The sequence below is a fragment of the Netta rufina genome, assembly GCF_964035555.1.
Source record: "Netta rufina genome assembly, chromosome: 4".
Classification (NCBI taxonomy): Eukaryota; Metazoa; Chordata; class Aves; order Anseriformes; family Anatidae; genus Netta; species Netta rufina.
This window is the reverse complement of record NC_140127.1, coordinates 33,469,862-33,488,825: the sequence shown is the minus strand read 5'-3', so window position 1 is coordinate 33,488,825 and position 18,964 is coordinate 33,469,862. Positions and strand designations below refer to the sequence as shown.

General features: G+C 34.4%; 1 protein-coding gene across 5 annotated transcripts in view; it reads right to left on the bottom strand.

The window, feature by feature from the left end:
• Positions 1-18,964, bottom strand: part of LRBA (LPS responsive beige-like anchor protein) — a 392,983-nt gene that overhangs the window by 86,962 nt on the left and 287,057 nt on the right. For all 5 annotated transcript variants that reach the window (XM_084285540.1, XM_084285542.1, XM_084285541.1 and 2 more), the window contains one exon: positions 10,932-11,084. In XM_084285540.1, coding sequence (XP_084141666.1) covers positions 10,932-11,084 — 153 coding nt within the window. The remainder of the gene's footprint in view (positions 1-10,931; positions 11,085-18,964) is intronic.

The window sequence follows — 18,964 nt, the reverse complement described above, 5'->3', positions numbered from 1 at the left end:
CTGTAGTTAAACTCATACCAGAAACACGGCTGATTGGAGCTTGCCTAGCTCTACATGTCTGTGCTGCTGACTGCAGTTTCCTGAGACTCTGACTTTGGTAGACAGAACAGTTAAAGAAGTTTCCATTTCAAAATCTTTGTACTCACATGGCACTGCAGCTAATCATGCCAATGTCTGTGCTAATGTGACTGCCAGTAGAGCAATATTGTAAAATAGATAACTGAAATAATAATCCAGGTTAGGAAAAAAAAAATCATTTAAGTGATCTAGTTTGTAGTACAGCATCACAAACATTGCTGAATCAAGACACAGATGGGGAAATGTGGTGAGGGACAGGAAGGAGGACTTTGCTTAGCTGCATACCCTGTAAATCCTGTCTTGTGGAAGTGTCTTCAAACTCCTGTCTGTAGAAGCTGAGGACCAATTGTACAGGGCTTAGGTAGCATTTAATGATACTGTTAAGAAAAAACATACTTCTGTTTATCAGAGCAAGAAGAGGTGGGTACTGTTTCTGTTATGAAACGCTCATATATTCCTGTATGGCTTCTTAGCCACTGAATGTAAGATCTTGTATCGCAACTTACATGTTTTGTACTGCCTAATAAAATAGATAATCTATTTATTTTTATATAAGTCCACAGTTCTTTTCTGATTCCTATTTTTACCCTTAATGTTCCTGAGTTTAACTGCACACCACTCTCTGAAAAAAACTACCTTGTAGCAAGTCTTTATTTTTCACGAACAACGGTTATATCCTTCTGTTATAAAATAGAGAATATCATTTCCTGATGCACCTTCTCAGCTCTGTTCATTATTTTCTATGCTTTTTCTTACTCTCCTCTCATCTAGGGAGGCTAAACTTTCTTCATCTGAGAGTCTTTCCTGCCTCTATATCATTTGTCATAAGCTTTCTCCATACCCCAGATGGTTTTAGCAACATTACTGTTCCCCAACCCAGGCTTGCAAAAAGTGGAGCCTTGCCAGAGAAAGGCACTGAAAGCAAAGCCCCTGATGACTTTTTTTGTATCCTTCCACATAGGGCACAGATGGCCATGTTTTCTCGACCCCTCCCCTACTTCAGCTGAAGGCCACAAATTCTCAGTTTATTTCTCCACAGCTCCACATATGTAAATGCTAGCAGAATCTCCCATTCTTTCCTAATACCTACAGTGGAAATTTCTCTACATTCTGAATGATCAGAAATCCTTTATTTCAAACAAAGAGCACATCAAATTCAAATTTACCAGAATATTTGCACATATGGTCTGTAACTAGACTTCCAGATAATACTGAAAAAAAGATGCAACAACACACCAATCCCACCAGGTCTCCCACCAGTACATTCTGTCGTGTGGAAATCCTGACCATCAGTATTTCACCTTGCAGGCGGAATAATTTTTGATATTTCTTTGCAAAGCAACTTCCAATCACAGACGTAACTCCTACTAAATCAAGTAAGAAACTGCCATAACTGGCAAACTTTTTTTTTTTCTCTTCCCTATACTGAGCTCCTGATGCCATTTTTCCACGTTAATCAAAATTCCTGATACATTTTCAAAAGAATCCCTTATAACACTTTGTAGGAAGCGCCCGGCAACAGCATTAGGAGAACAGACAAATGGGAAGACAGACAGATTTAGTGAACACCTGTTAAATGGGGCAATGGCACCAACACAATTGTTTCCCACTTCATTTCACACAGTGATAACGTTAATGTCCTCCATGGACTCACTTTTAAACACCAGTTCTACACCATCAAACAAGAGAAGAGTTGAAAGCAAATATAATTGTCTAGACTGCTTCCAAACAACTTTTTTTTTTTTTGATAAAAGTGAATTTACACACCTTAGTTTTCTCTTTTTTTTCTCTCTCTTTTTTTTTTTTTTTTAAAAAAAACCTGCGTATGCTCAAACTGGTATTGTTTAGCATTTTGTAATCTTTCTCAACTGTGTATCACTCTCCTCCATGTTTTAATATTTATCTTGGCTATAATAAAATCTTTAACTCTATTAAAAATCAGCATCTCATCACTCTCTTGAATATCCCTAATTTTAGTTCACATGTTTACTCTTGACTCTTCTATATGATTCCTGGCTCTTTTTACTATTTAACTGCTCGTTTTTCTCTCATTCAAAATATTTGTACTGATATTTGTGCTGATATTCTACTTCTCCGTTTTTCTCCTGCTTAGTTTCTCTATGTTTAGTCTCAGACTTTCCCTAACACAGATGCCTTACTGATCATTTAGCGTCACAATGATTTAGTAAGTAATTTAAAGAATTTTTAAAATGTTTTGTACTATTTTTTCAATGTAAGAGAATTATGCCAGAATTACTTAACATCTTCAGTGATGAAGATTGGCAAATTTTGACACCAGCTACTTTAGATTTTTGTAATTACTTTCCATTATAGCAAAGACAGACAGACTCCAAGAGAAAATCACACTCCAAGATTTCATTAAGCCTTCTTTTTTTTTTTTTCTTCAGAAAAACAGGCATCTATTACACTTTCAAAAATGATTTAAATGTAAGCATGCGCATTTTTTTTTTTTACTTTTGCTCTGCTTACAGTCTTGAAGTCCAGACTGTAGTTGTAATTTCTATAAAGTAACTTGTAGGCAGAGTTTAAAAAGAGAGTAAAAATTGCAAACAAGATATAATGAAGAGATTATTACAGAAAAAAAAAAATTACAAACTCTACTTTCCCTCTTATTTGCAATTTGGATTGGCTATAAATGAGATCAATGCTTTTGCTAACAAATGACGATGTCCTACCTAGATTACTATTTTCACTGTAAAGGCAAAAGATCTCTACACCACTTACATCACTACAGTTTTGCTTTTTACTGTATGTTAACTTAGTCCTATAGATACACCTTTTCAATGTTTTTCCATCACATACTATCCAAACCCCACCTTCCAATATTAGCATATTTTGATGTGTGTTAAACCAAAACTGAATGTTTTCAGCATTCTTAAAACAAGTTCTGTTCAAAAGCATGTCTCAAGTTCACTTTTCATTACCTCCCTCATGTTCTTGGAGACTATATTTGACTTTCTTTGAATAGTAATCTCCTTTACAAATTAAATCAATAAAAACCAAAATCTTATTTGAAAATTAGTTAAAACAATATTCCAACAGAATTGGATTTAAGTAGACATGAATTTCTGGCCATACTTCTTAGACAGTATGTCAATAAAAATAAGTTATATGCAGAGAGTCAATATAACGTTCAATTTTACACACAGAAAAATTAGTCTACTTTTGATCATTCCTAGGTTTTCAAAATATTTTCTGGTACCCCATAAATCATATTCCTTTAGAAATATTTCTTCTCTACTTTTCGAAAATATCTTATATTGAATGATCCTTCTATTCTTCCTTTAGAATACCCACAGATCAGATTTTCACTTGCACTGGTTTCACATAAGTGCAGTTCTGTTGGCATTACTAATACTAAGCTAGACATATCTTCAGGTGAGATCTGAAAAAGGTACTTAATAAGTAATCAGGGTCTACTTACCTTCCCTTTCTATGATAATAATCAGATCCGCACATGATATAATTAAATCAAAACTGCTTACAATTATTCATTATTTCTCAATTCTAGCCTGCACACAAATATTTCTGTATGGAAGACATCAAAGGTCTTTTAGGAAGTAATTCTAGCAGTGCAAAAAATCCTGCAGTGACATATACTGATTACAGAATTGTTATACATGTAGCTGGGTCAGTAAGAAATGAGTGTAAGCGGCATATTATCACAATTAAGTGAATATACCACTTAGGTCAGGAGTAAAACAAACTGGTGTAAGCCAATGTTGGTATAGACAAATTTAAAGGAATTGTTGGATAATGACCAGAAATTCATGCTCCATTCATAGGAGCATTGCTAGAGGAAAGAAGGTATACTGATTATTAAATTTACACTTCATCCTACATTTCTTTAAATGTTCAAGAGACTTTCTGCCCGTTAAGTACTTACATGGTGCAGTCCCTGTGCTTCCCAATACTATGGGAATGCCTAGTTTTTGTACATGAGAAAAAACTGTGTCAAACAACATCAAACTTGTAAATATACTAGGCTAGATGTCTCACACCGTGGCTCCACTCAAGAATAATATTTCTGACAACTTTTCAAATTAGATTGTTAAGTTTCTGAGATTTCTTTGAATGTAAATTCTTATTTGCCTGATACAAGGACTCTTACCTCCTGCACAAAACTTTTCTTCATAGACTCAGCCTGAATGCAAGATAAAATAAACGTAGCACAGTGTTTTAAGATACATTGTCAAGTTGCATTTAAATATATTTAATTTAAATGCATTACGCACACTTGTAAAATGTCTGTATGTGGCACAGAAGTACAAGTATTTGCTAGGAAGTGCAAAGTTACAGATGACTTTCCAAACTACTTTTTCTATTATAAATCTATGAAATTGATTTTTTTAAACAAATTAAAATGCTTCTAGAGTTGATAGATGTCCTCCTTTCAGAGACTATTGCATTGTATAAATCTTACATTGCATATGGATGTAGATTCCACAGAAAAGCCACAAGAAATCACCAAAAATCGGAAATACAAATGAGTGTAACACTTCAATAGCATATGCATCCAATGAAGTGAAGAGTTTCAAAAAACTGGTATTGAAACTCTTCTTTCTCACCATGATCCATCACCTCTCTTCTGAGCAAACAGACATCCAAAATGCCAACAACCACCTAGAAGAGCTCAAGTGATGAGTTCACAGAGCTACTCTTTTTCCGCTCTTCTGCTGTATGCTCAGATACTGTACACATTTCACACCAGCTTGTATTGCCAGAAGCACCCTCATCACCCAGTATAAACAGACCAACCTGCATTCTTGCTGTTTAAGATTACACCCAATCCTGCTTAAACCACAATTTCAAAGTATGTTTTGCACAAATAGCAGCTCTGATGCTGCTAGTTAACCTGGTTTCCATTTTAGCCTTCTTCTTTTCTTTCTGACATATGTAACTAGTAATCCACCAATATGCTACCAGTCATCTAGCAATCTATTACTAGTAACTTGCACTCGTGCCTTAATTCACACTGTTCATAACCACATGATTTTCTACAGCACTTGCTATAGAACATACACCTTACACACCTGGAGATACACTGCTGTGGAAATAGGAAAAACACCATCAAGATACTTTTCCAATGGAACACAAAAATCCAGTATGTTCCAAGGTGCAGGCACTGTCCTACCTCATCTTTACTGGACTAATAGCAATAGTTTTAATAGATTGCAAGTAGCATAATGGTTTTGAAACCAGCTTGTTTTTTTACATCATTTCACTTTCCATGGAAGAAAGTGAAGAAGAAGAATGGAAGAAGTCATGGAAGAAGACTCTCTGCAAAACTGCAGTTCTGAGTATTGTTGGTGTGCTAGCTGGCAGGGAATGTTGCTTTTTCAGTGGTTTCAGGTATAAGGTGGAGTAGCCTCTGCTAAGAAATAATGCATCATATTTGACAGATAATGATCCTCTAATTCAGATCGTAGATCCTTCTTACCAGTTGGTGGTTCTTAATACTGATTCACTTTGCTCCTCTCAAATTTGAGTTTGGGTGAGTGGCTGGCCTATCCCTCCTCTCCATTGTGCTTATTATGTCAAGATAAATTTTGTTTATACTGCCTTTATGTATTTAAGGCTTTCATTTGTATCAAAAAGCATCCTAGCTTCCAATCACTACATTTTCAATTATATGAAAATTGGATTTCAAAACTTTCAAACCAACACAGTAATCTCATCATGTTTCTTATTTGTCTTGCATTTTCCCCAATATTGAGTAAAATGGATAAACCGCTAATCATGGAAGGACTAACTCTGCAATAAAGCACTAAAAATATTTAAATTGAGATATATTGTGGAAAGCTGTCTTGACGGACCTCAACAACGTTATTATCATTGAAGCAATCTAATTCCCAAAAAGCTGAGGCTCATCAAAGCTGTGTGAAATTTAGTTATTACCAACTGATTAATAGTTTTAAATTAATTATTACCTATTCAGACATCCAACCTTCAAAGACAGGACAAAATAGGCTAATATTCTGTTTAGAACAAATGTAATTGCCTTATTTGGATTTTTAGCGACTCCTGACTCCCTGTGGAAGTACGTGACTTTTCTTTGGGTTGTGCCTGGTCTTTGCAAATGCCTATTCTGTTGTTCACGATAAATTTATATCAACTCTAATGGGAAATCACGAACTGCAATAGGTGAATTTACATTTCTAAAACAGAAAAGTATTCTGAAGGAGGAGAGCTAACATAACTTGGACTTTGAAGCTAGCAAAAGACCCCAGAAAATTTAAGTTTGAAATAATTAAGTTTGAAAAAAATGTATCAACTACTGCTATAATTTTTGCCAAAGATTTCTGTATCCAAACAATATCTGAACAACCTCTTTATATTCTTCATGCCCAGTTTACACTTCTCTGCCCTATATGCCTCTCAGAAACATGGATGAACAACAAAATTAGATTTATTTATTTATTCACTTAAGATATCAGATAAAAGTAGCATTCCCCCCTTTGCTCAAATACTAATGGCCTATAGATAGCATAACTCACTTTGAAATACTGAAGGATACAATAGAACATTGCATTACGATATTTTTGTGAGGGGGCAGGAAGGTAAGGTATCATTTAATGTCATTTTCAAATAAAAAAAATAAAAAAATAATTATTAAACTAATACTGTAAGTCTTATCACAAACACATATATAAGGATGCAATTATAGCACAATTTTTGTCAGCTGTATCTAGGAAAACTGAAAAATATTTTCAGTTATCTTAGCAGTTACTCTATGGCATTAAAAACAATACGGAGCATTAGGGACGTATATTAATGTTTCAGACTGTTTCAGTAAAAACCTGGTCACATTTCCATCAAACTGTTGACTTACTCAGAGAAAAATATCTCCCCCTCCCTCTCATGAATTTGTGCCATTATAATTTTTATTGTGCTATCATAAACTAATAGAAAGTACCAAAAATATGCACAAGCAATACATGCATTTTACATTTCTTTGTATTGCTCAGAATGACATCCTGAAGCTATCATTGAGCTCATCATGACATTCCATCAATCAAAATCCACTTTTAATTATACACCATTCTGCTTTTTCTCCCAAAGCAAGCACAGAAGCCACACAACAATCTATTTCAACTAAAATACTTACTTTATAGAATTAAAAATAGGTTGGGAATCAGTTTTAAATCAGCTATCAGCCTGTCAATTAATGTTCTGAACCCCTGCTATTGACCCAGTACTGTACAAGCTGTTATTACGCACTGTCCTACATATCATCTGTTCCCCGTGCTGGTCTGTTCCAGAAAGACAGACAGCTGCAACAGTATATCCCTGTTCAACCTGAGGACCATCTGACTTTAATTGTAGCACACAGCTTGATGTGGGTCTGGTTATGAGAAGCCAAAGTATCACACTGTAATAATCTGGAAAAGCAGAAACCTGCCAACACAAGGCTGCAAACAGGGGCTTGGGCTGTCTGGCTGGCTGACGGGCTGCAGGAAATATGATTAATGAGCAAGGTATAATGATATCAGGAACCCGATTAGCACCACAAAAAGGTCACAGATCAAAGTAGTATGCATTTCATGAGCTCAAATCATTGTATAAGATCTGTGGACTTAAAGAGGTAAACTGAAATGCAAAGGGAAAAAATATCTGTGTGTGATAGTATTTTAAGTGCTCATTTTGTAAGCTATAATCACTATTTTGTCTGAAACAGGATGCTATAAGGAAATATTAACTGAATGAATCAGCCCATGACACATTGTAGCAAGCTTTTTTGACAGTATTTCTGAGAAACTGAGCTTCAAGCATTCCTCCTAAACACTCCTACTCTACTCAAAAATAAAATTTGATGTTGAGGTTATCAAATCCATTAAGTATTAACAAGATAGAGCAATTTAATATTTACATGTGATTTTCTCAGTTTTATTCCACAGCAGAAACAGCAGATTGCAGAGGGCATCATCCATAACAGCACTAACATGGCCATCACCACCAGAATAAGGTTGTCACATAAAAGTTGTTAACACAATTCACTGGCATTGAGGTTTACATGTAATGCTACCAGACTGACCAAAACTTGATATCTGAAATACAGGAGCAATACCAGTGACATAAATTGTCACCAAAACGGATGTTGTTTGATACACTTTAATATACTATCATTTGACAAATTATTATAGAATCATAGAATGGTTTATGTTGGAAGAGAGCTTAAAGCCCACCCAGTTCCAGCCCCCTGCCATGGGCAGGGACACCTCCCACCTGGCCAGATTGCCCAAAGCCCCATCCAGCCTGGCCTTGAGCACCTCCAGGGATGGGGCAGCCACAGCTTCCCTGGGCAACCTGTGCCAGGGCCTCACCACCCTCTGAGGGAAGAGTTTCTTCTTTATATATAATCAAAATCTACCCTATTTTTAGTTTAAAGACATTACGCCTCATAATTATCTCTCAATTTCAAAATTAACTCAAGTTGTAAAAAAAAAGTTCTACTTTGTTCAATTATGCAATGCTTAAAAATAACATTTTATTGCAAAAATTGTTTCTGAAAACCTTAATTTATGGTAACTTCTGTATGTTCTTCAAGTACTCTACTTGACAAGTGCTACAACTTCTACTTTCACAGCACAAGTTATGACCTTGAGCAGATTACTAGCAAAGTCTTTTTGATTAAAATAGTTTCAAAAGTCACATCACTGATGAACAATTACTTGAAAAATAACCTAAATGAGAAGGAACCATTAATTATATTTAGATAATAAATAGGATCTTCCAATTTCATAAGTAATGTTGAGGAAAATTATCAAATGATAATTTAAAGTAGTTTTAATCTTCATCATTCAAATATACAATGGATAATGTACTGCTCTTTTCAAATCCCCAAATTACTTTTTCTTTAAATGAAAGAGTGGATACATAACAGCACTTCCCTCATAATATTTTCTGAACTGCTTCTTTCAGAATTTGACAAAATAAAGATGTGCTTATTGTAGATTGTCCATAAAAAGAAACATATATATATACATTTGGATTATGGAATTAGTTTATTACTCTCTAAGATAAGATTTTAAAGGGATTTTACATTTTGTGCCCAAGAGTTTAACAGTAGTTATCGAAACTCATCTGATTCCTGCTGAAGAAGCGCTTAATCTGGAGAACATAACCCATGTGAGAGATACCAAAGAGCTGCAAGAAAGGCTGACACTAGAAGCAAACATTTTGGAAAATGACGGAAGAATGAGGGACAGGTAGGTCAGAAAGTACAGACAGGTGAGGGCAAGAAAAACCTGGCACCATGGTTAAAAATCAGGAAAAGAAAATTAAGAACTAAAATTTTACAAGAGGAGGAAGCACAAGCTGGAGAATAGCTTGCATTCATAGTAGCAAAAGTTAGAACTGTAATTAATTGGGTAAGAACTATATTTTCTGCAACAGCTAAAAAAGCACAGTGGTGAGAGATCAGGGTCCAAGGCTGCCTTTGACAAGTCTGATTAAAAACAAAGGTTTTCATTTCTCAGACTATCCTGAATCGCGAACACATGCCAAACTTGATCTATCAGAACAACTGTAAAATCAGAAGTAGTGTTTTAATATAGTTTGCCAAGTAGTCCTGCTAAATGTTAATGCATTTTATACGCCATTTAAATACATCTTGAACATGCTTCTACATGAAGCCAAATGCTGAATTCACCTAACACAATTTGTGATCATTATGATGCACCCTACAACTGCTGCAAATGTTAAGATCTTCACAATCAGTAGTCTGCAAAATCATAGGCCAAACAACATCGCTGAAGATAGTTATCATATCACCAGTAAAAGTGCACTTTAAAGCATACTGTTAATTTATAAATCACAGCTTTGTTCAGAACTGACTACTCTGCATTTTTGTGAACATGAGCTGCAATTTTCTGCCAACAGTATGACTTTTTCAACTCCCATATTCTAGCTTAAGGATATCAGGGAATTATCATGTCTAAGTCTGGTTTCTGTGAAGTTTCTGAGAGATTTCATGCCTTAGTTCAGTATTTCCTAGTTAGCTGTAAAGAAGTAGCTGACTACTACATGAAAACTGCAGCTTCATTTTTCAAGATTCATTTTAAAAAGGCTCTCCAATTTATTTCTAGAGTGCCACTGATGCAGAATCCTCCCATGTTGTGACGAGTCTAATGTAATAGCTTTGAGAATGTGCTGAGATGCCAACAATGACACTGTAATATCTATTCTGTAAATCATTACACTGCTCAGAGGACACAGTGAAGACAGGAAATGCTAACACCAGGATTTTCCAAAACAGGGAAGAGAATAGTAACACATGTTTGGGGAATGAAGCAGGTAAAAGGAAAATTCAGTTTGATTTCCTTGTAAAAACTGTTCTGAAAAATGTAACTTTAATGGAAGAAAGAGAAGAGATGGCAGAGATTTAAAATGCAGCCTTCTCTCCTGAGGCATGTACTGGACTTTGGAGTTAAGTGGATACTTAAATAAAAAATAATAATAATAAAAAACAACGCTGAAATTACATTTAAATAACTGGAGTGAAAAATGTCTATGATTACCAAGCTTTTTCTTTTGTAAAGTGATGATATTATTAGCACTTCAGAACTACAAGAGCTGAAATAAAAATAACAAGATAAGATCTCCTGCATGTTTAGACCACATTCAAACTTTTTTGAGCAATTCTAAAGAACAAGCAATACTATATGCCTTTTTCCTTCTATAAACTTATAAATCTACCATTCCTTCTGATTATTTCAGCTATAGCCCTGTGTAAATTATAAATAGCTGTATTTTACAAAGATCCAAACTACTTCAGAAAAAGCTTGCAAGACAAATGTTTCTTGACAGACAATAGAAGAGAGACATCTTACCAGTCTGTTTATGCGAACAAATTCTTCTGGGGTTTTGGCCCATGGTGGAAGTTCAACATCAGACACAACTGTTCCATCATCCATCACTCCTAGATTGTAATTGTTGCTGTTGACGAATATCTCTGGGAGGTAATAGAATTCAGGAATCAATTCCTGTATATAAATGAAAAACAATGCCATGCTATAAATTCTGTCATAGAACGCACTTTGTCATGTTAAAAAATAATTATTAGAATGGCATTAGGCAGAGACAGAATAGACCTCCTTCTCCTCCACACACACACAGAAGGGAGAAATCCATTCTTTCATATTTTCTAAAATACAAGCCTTTATGTATGATAAATCTTTACAGTGCTTATAACATAACAAAAACAAAACAAAATAAAACAAAAACACCACAACCCTAAGACACTATATGTTATAAAGCCAAAAAGTCAGAACATTGCTTTTGGTAGCATATTATCAAGAGAGAAATTTATAAAACTAAAGTAATGAACATCACATGATACAAACAATCCTTAGTGGAAAGTAATAGGCAACTGAAGATGTTAAGAAGTTGGGAAAACATTTACATTTTAACACAATCCAAACTTTGAAGTGCTAATGCACAAACAGCAGCCTGAAGTTTGGGTGAAAGTAGCTATTACAGTTTATCCAATGCCTAGAAATAAATTTTCTGTCAAGTCTAAATTATCTGAAGTTACACCATATGTTGAGGGGAAAAAAAAAATAAAACACAAAACAACAGTCAAAGCTGAATCGAGGCAATCCCCTTCTTCCATTAAAAGGCAGTTATCACTAGTATGTGTCCAGTCTATAATTACAGGGAAGAATTACGCATAATTCCATACACACGAAAACAAAACAAAGAAAAAAGTTCAAAAGAACAAGGATTTTCTCCTGAATAAGTGGAATGTTTCTCTGTTTTGCAGTCAAATATGCAACTTCAAAAATTGCTGTTCATTTTGTAAAATATGCACAAGGATATACATTAATGGCTTCAGAACCCTATTTACAGACTTTTATAAATGTCTACAAAATCCTGGTGTAACAACAGTGGAGAAAGCCTATTATGACACAGCATATATGTAACCGCCCTTATTATATTTTAAAGGCAAATTTTGAGGGGAACTTGATGTTGAGACTTAAATACACCCAACAAACTTGGCAATTTGATGGATTTAGAAAAACTGACCCACTAAATTAGGGAATTTACTTCTACTGTGAAGAAAGGATCAATACATGTAATTGCTTCAGGAACTGTATTTCATAGCAAACAACTGGTGTAAAATTGGTCTGCCATATAGCAAGCACAAACTGCATGCTACTTAAGAAGTAGAAAAAATCACACTACCCCACTGGCTTTGTCTACAGTGGGTATAGTATGTAGCTCCCTCAGAAGCTCAGTAGATCAGAAACCCAGTCTTGACATGGGTCAATGGATCAGTAGTCTCCCAGATAGACCCTCAGGGCCAGCGATGGCATGAGCAACTTTCCAAATGGCTGAGTGCAATAGGGAGGTCATCAGATTGTGGACAAGGTCAATCCAAAGTAGCCAGGGCAAAGACAGGAAAGATCACGCAAGAATTAAGCTATTATCACCTCCATCCTTGTGTGAAACACTGCTTGGCTTTGAATCGTACATCTTTTTGTTTACAGTCACCTTAATTAACTAGGCAGGGTAAAACATGCTTCTGTACCAAACGCTTGACAAGTACTTGATAAAAAGAGATTTGAAATTATTTAATAGGATAAATGAAAGAACAAAAATGTGTCATGGATAAATCCTTATAAGAAAGAAAGTTCTCTAACACTGAAGTTTCTGTAGCTTTTATCATCGCAGACAGAAACTAACAAAGAAAAGAAGACACTGGATGATTAATTCGATACCAGCTTGCACCACAAATATGAAACCATACCATGATTCTGAATACTTAAAACATAAGCTCATTACATATGTTATTGATGTTTTTATATTTTTAATATATATATATGTACAGCTATTCACTAGTTCCTTTCAAGATCAGAAAACATTTGGCTTTTTAGAACACACGTTGTTTTCATTAGATTACACAGAAACAATATGCAGCCTGGAAACTTAAAAATCATCAGTACCTTCTGTTAGTTTGACTATTAGAAGCTTTCCATAAAGCATTGTTCATTCCTATAGAAGTGAGTTTTTGCAAAGCTTTTCACTTTTCATAATGACACATTTTAACAAAAGGACTTCCTCTGTTATCTGATTTTGTTATCTTGACCACATGCTTGGGAAAAGAGAGTGTGAACAGAGGTACTGTGCCAGTCTAACTTAGTAGTATTTAATTCCAATTTTCAGTGTCTGTACGTAGATGTAAATGACTACATCAGTTAAAGGCCAATAGTTTTTCCTCAACCTGTAATAAGCCTGATAATAAAATATTTACATTTTTATCTACTTTACAAATATTCTTCACGTCTTTGCCAATCACAGTCCTTAACAGTCCTTCTCAATTCTATTTGTGGGGTCTTTTCCTATATTGAAAAATAAACCAAACCCTCAAACTCCTAAATACAAGTAATAATGAAACTAACTTTTTTATTGAAACCTTCACCTCGCATACATAGATTGACACTAAAACAAAAGTTGCTGACTCACTTGCGTAACTCCATTAATAATGGAACTTTTTGGACACCTGAAAGAATTTAAAAGATTAACGAATATACTTTTTTGCCCTTGGGGGGGGGGGAAGGGGAAAGAGGGGAAGGGGAAGAAGGGGTAGAGTGGTAGGTATTTGCTTGTGGTTTCCCACAAATACAGTGTGAAAACGTAAGACCAGTCATGAGAGGCCAGACTGAAGGACCACTGAGTATGGTATAGTCACCTAGAACAAGGACTGTGACAAGGACTGGAAGACTAACACAGGACAAATACAATCTTTTCATGCATAGATTCTGTCAGCTTCTTACTATTAAATTGGTTATGAACTAATCCATGCTTCTGATTTTTAAAATCCTTAAGTATGGTTTCCACACTGCAATTCCATCTGCAAAGGAATTTGGCTATTTTAGAACCACTTCCTAATAGTTCCAATGGATGATTGAGAAAACCAATAAATAGTAGTTCCTTATTCAGTCTTCTAAACGTCCTTCCAGATATTATAGATCTACATCTCATTTTTCCTCATTGGTCTCTTTTTGCAATCAAAAGTAAATTTAGATTAATTCCCTCTGGTGGTCTTCCTTTTTGCCTAGCCATTTTGGGTTTTGTATTTTTTCTAATTCTACTGTATCTCTTCTAACATTTTATGTACTCAGCACATGTATACAAACTGCAAAATTGTCCCACATATCTTTTGTTTATGTGATTTCATGGAAAAATTAAAACAACTATATTATTTGTTGAAGTTCTCGCTTTCATGCAAATGTTTAAAATTAGTTTCAGAAATTCCTCTGTTAGAATTCACCAGTTCTAAGGGGTAGAGAAAGTAATATTTATGATGGGCAATACTTTACTCCTTCTGCCATGCTTTTGAGTTCATTAAACTTGATGAAAGGGCTCATGGTGAATACCTACATGAATCTATCACACAGCATTTGCAGTGTGTTTTTTGTTGTTGTTGTTGTTGTCGCTTTGTTTTGTTTAAAAAAAAAACTTTGAAGATAAAATCTGCTATATCAGAATTTGTATTAAACCAATCATAAAATTATGCATGTAATTAAAACACTGTCTTAAAAATTTCATAGAAAACACAATTTCTAAGGAAACTTCACTAAAAAGGTATTTCTTTATAAACAAGTAATATCAGTTTAACACTGGTAATTTATTATCATGTTTGCCACCAAGCATACTAAATCTATGCAAGATACTTTGTCTCTTAAATGTAATGAAATATTATTTCATTCTTTTATTTTTGTTTGGAAAGTAATAGACTGATGTGCTTAGAAGCAGAGTTATATGATCTGCAAAGGTGTCTAGAATCAGTGAGATAGATTCCCTAACCATATTAAAACATTTATAAGATATCAGATTTTCAAACTAAATTATTTGACAATCATATTAAGCAATATTAAGCCTATATATAACCTGTCAAACAGAATAATAAAAATGCATATTAGAAGTCTAGGTTCTTATTCATACTGCCACACACTATTTCCTCTGTTAGAGTACTTAAACAGCATTCAAAAATGCATACCAACATACTACATTATATTCAAAATTTCATTTTTTCATCACATTTCAATATAATCATTTTCATGGTAGCAGGAAAATACAGTTTCTGTGTACCTGTAGGTCTTCCTCCATCTGCTTTATGTGTGTTATTTCTTGTTTAACTAAAAAATTCCCTTGTCATTGCCTGAAATACTCTCATTTTTAAAGAAAATAATTCAGCAAGTTTCAATTCAATTTCTAAATTGAATGAATGATAACGAAGAAATTATTTTTTTCAACACCCGTTAAGGTTCCAAAAAATATTTTAAATATTTCCTAGTATAAAAAAAATTATTAAAATGTTCAGCAACTTACAATTTACCCAAAAGAACTATACAAATCCAGGTGTTCATTCAGTATTTAATGAAATATATAACAATTTCAATTAGTACTTTATTCATTATCAATCAAGAAGTAGATGAATTCAACCATTTATTGCATAAAAAGAGCATCTTCACTACACTTTAGATCCTGTTGGTCAATATATGAATTATATGTAGATAAAATTATTTTACTTGTTACTGATGCTATATAGAAAAAAATATGCAATGGTATTTGATGACCATACTTATATACTATGAAAAACATGTAGTTCAGATTAATTTGACCAAGAAAGAGGAAAAAACAAACAAACAAAAAAAAAAGTTGTATGTATTACTGTATTCCTTTCCTCTAATTTCTTTAAATTACTGAGGAGAAAAAACGGACTATACTGAATCATAACAAGGTCTAGATGAAACCTTGAGAGGTCACTTTGTCCATCTTAGGTAGATAAAATTAGGTATTATTGAAAGATGTTTCTCTGACTTGTTCTTAAAATCCTTAGTCTTGGGTTTTCTATGAATTTCTAGTCTTCATCTATCCCAACCACTAGAAGGTCTTCCTAACATCTGGTCTGCTTTTACTGCAGCTGGAGCCCACTTCCTGTCCTACTCAGATTGAATATAAATTGCAGTTGCCCTTTTTTACATGTGTCAATGTGCAAGAACGGCTTTTACCTGATGGACAAAAAGATCCATCCCCAGCAGCACTGTCTGACCATCTTTCCCCTCCTGCACTAAGCCCACTGCCCACGATCCACCACCATGTCTGGCAGGGCAGCCCACTGGAACAAGAAAGTGTTCAGCAGAAACAAAGTGCCACTGCACCCACCAGCCAAAATCCCCACCAGGATAAAAGCATCAGACCTGGCACTGCAAAGCACTTTACACTTCTACCCTCATTCCTCTTTTCTCCAGAGTAATCAACCTAAAACCTTTATCTTTATATCACTGTCCCATTTTCTTGACCTCTGGTCATTCTGCTCTGGACTTCAGCAAATTTATCCATACCTTACTTGAAGGTTATTTCAACAGCTCCAGAAAAAGATTGAAGCAGATATTCAAAGTATTTGTTTTGTTTTCAGTACAATTATGGCTGGGTATAAAAGAAGTAGACCACAGTTATCAGATGGAAATTTCTGATCCATAAACCCATATGTCTACATTTTTAACTACTGCTATATCCACAGACTACCATGCACAGATTTGACAGATTTTTTTTTTTTTTACTTTTTTAATTAGAGAAGTATTTTCCTGTTATGCATCTTGGCACGATTTTACAGGAAAGCAAATCTTTCACGAAAACCAAAGGTCTACATCATAAGTTAAAGGTTTTGCTACACCAGGCATACAGTTTACTGTGAAAAATCTGAATCACTATGTATCTACTTCTGAATTTTGCTAGTAATTGCTCTTGGACATCATTTACCTTGCTACTAATATGACATGAAATCTATCTTATGCTAAAGTAATGTTGCCAGTTTGGCAGCAACTTTACTCCTCGTAACTTCTGAAAGCCCATCTATTAGATGGGGAAGTATAAAACAATGCAAAGCATATGTAAAAAGCTTATCAGGTTACAGGGTGTCTTAGGCATGCATATGTTTGGCAGCCTGTTTCAATAAATACGAGTTGCCAACATGACGTTGCTTCACTTTGGAGAAAAACCTCTGAGACTGTCTCAATCTCCTATGACTTTCTTATAAGCAAAGTAGAGAAACTGAGATGAGATTAGGTTACAATAATGTGGGAGTACCAGGGCTGAAAATCCATATTCCAAGAGCAGTTATCAATAGCTCACTGTCAAACTGGGAAGACATGGTAATGGGGTCTGTCCTGCTTCTAATACCAGTCAATAATCCCATTAATGATCTGGCATAGAAGATGCAGTAATAAAATTCCAGATGACACTACGAAGGCAACAAGCAGTTTGGTGGACAGGATGAGAATTTCAACCTATCTTGACAAAATCTATGTATTGCATGGAAAGAAAATGGCAAATACTACGCTTAGAAAAGAGAAAATACACGCAAAGAGCAACAAAGATAGCAAGTATATTGTAGTAATTATAATGACAAATCAATTTAACGCTATGGGTTAGCTACCAAACCAGAAGTAACAACTACTTCTGAACAAATATGTACAAATCTACACATTAAACAAAGAAAAACAGTAACAGAAAAACAGGCAGACAGGCTTAACTTCAGTATTCTGGAACTTAATACAAGCCCCATACTAAACTGGTTTGCAATCAAGCACTGCCAGGCTATCTGTTTTTGTGTTTTATACAACATTAACAAAACTAACCAGGATTGTTTACACTAACCACATAAATCAAGAAGAAACTAAATGAATTAAGGATGCCTGTCCATTACTTAAAAGGTACTAAATGATACTTTCACAGAATTAAAATACATTTAATATTCTTCAGTGCAGAAGATTTAAGTTAAATTTATGATTTAACTTTTAAGTTAATACATGATTAATATTGTAAATGCATCAGTGCTAAGCTAATTAGTAATTAACAATGACAGAGTAGTAGTGAGACACTAGAAAACTTCCAAAGAACTTTTAATTTGAATTGCTTAAATAAATGAATAGTAGGAAATTAAATTTTATGCAACATATCACCTCTTGAAATCAAAATTTGAATGGTTCAGTGAAAGGTTATACTATAGTGCAGCATTAGTTTCTTGCTTTGATCGTCAATCCAAGGCTTTCACAGGGTATTGACAAAGATTGGATGTGACCACACATGTGCTCTGGCTTTTTCTGTGGAAGTGTGATACCAAACAAGAGCTGCTTCCAAAGATAGCTCATGTTAGTCCTCCTTGTAGTATATGATGCCTCCAACTAGGATTAACAATAATCTTAAAACAGAAAGCATCAGGAATTTACATTCATTCTCATCATACAAGAAGGAAGGAGAAATAATTTTTTTAAGGTATCAGCTCAGTGGTTCTAAATATTCAAGATTTTTTCAGCTGAAACAGGAACAAACCCGTGTTTTTCCTTTTTGTCACTCCCCCACCCATCCCCCGTACAATAGCATGTACTATGGCCTGCCAATTTCAAGGTCTTAAATGTGGCTTCACAAAACCTTTGCATTTCTACAAATCAATGCATTAAACTGCTAGGCTTTCATCAGTTGTAGAAGTATCAAAAGAAACCTAGAGAGCTTATGGTAAAAGAAAAATAAAATTATTTAGTCGTTTTCTAAACCTTTTTTCCAATATGCCAATTACATTCGGTTAATATTGGACTATAAGTGATATAGAGAAGATATAGTTATAAAAACATTTAATGATTGTATCATAATACATGATGTCTCAAATAAGAGAACAAGCAAATATCTTTCATTTAAAAAAAATATGAAGAAAGTAAAGACTCCCTCAAGTGCCTCATTTTGTTAAAAATAACATGAGATAAAATCTTAATTTTGCATACAATTACATAGTCTTCACAGACAGGCATGAGCTGTGCTCACAGAATACATTCTTCCACACACAGCGCTGAAAGGAAAA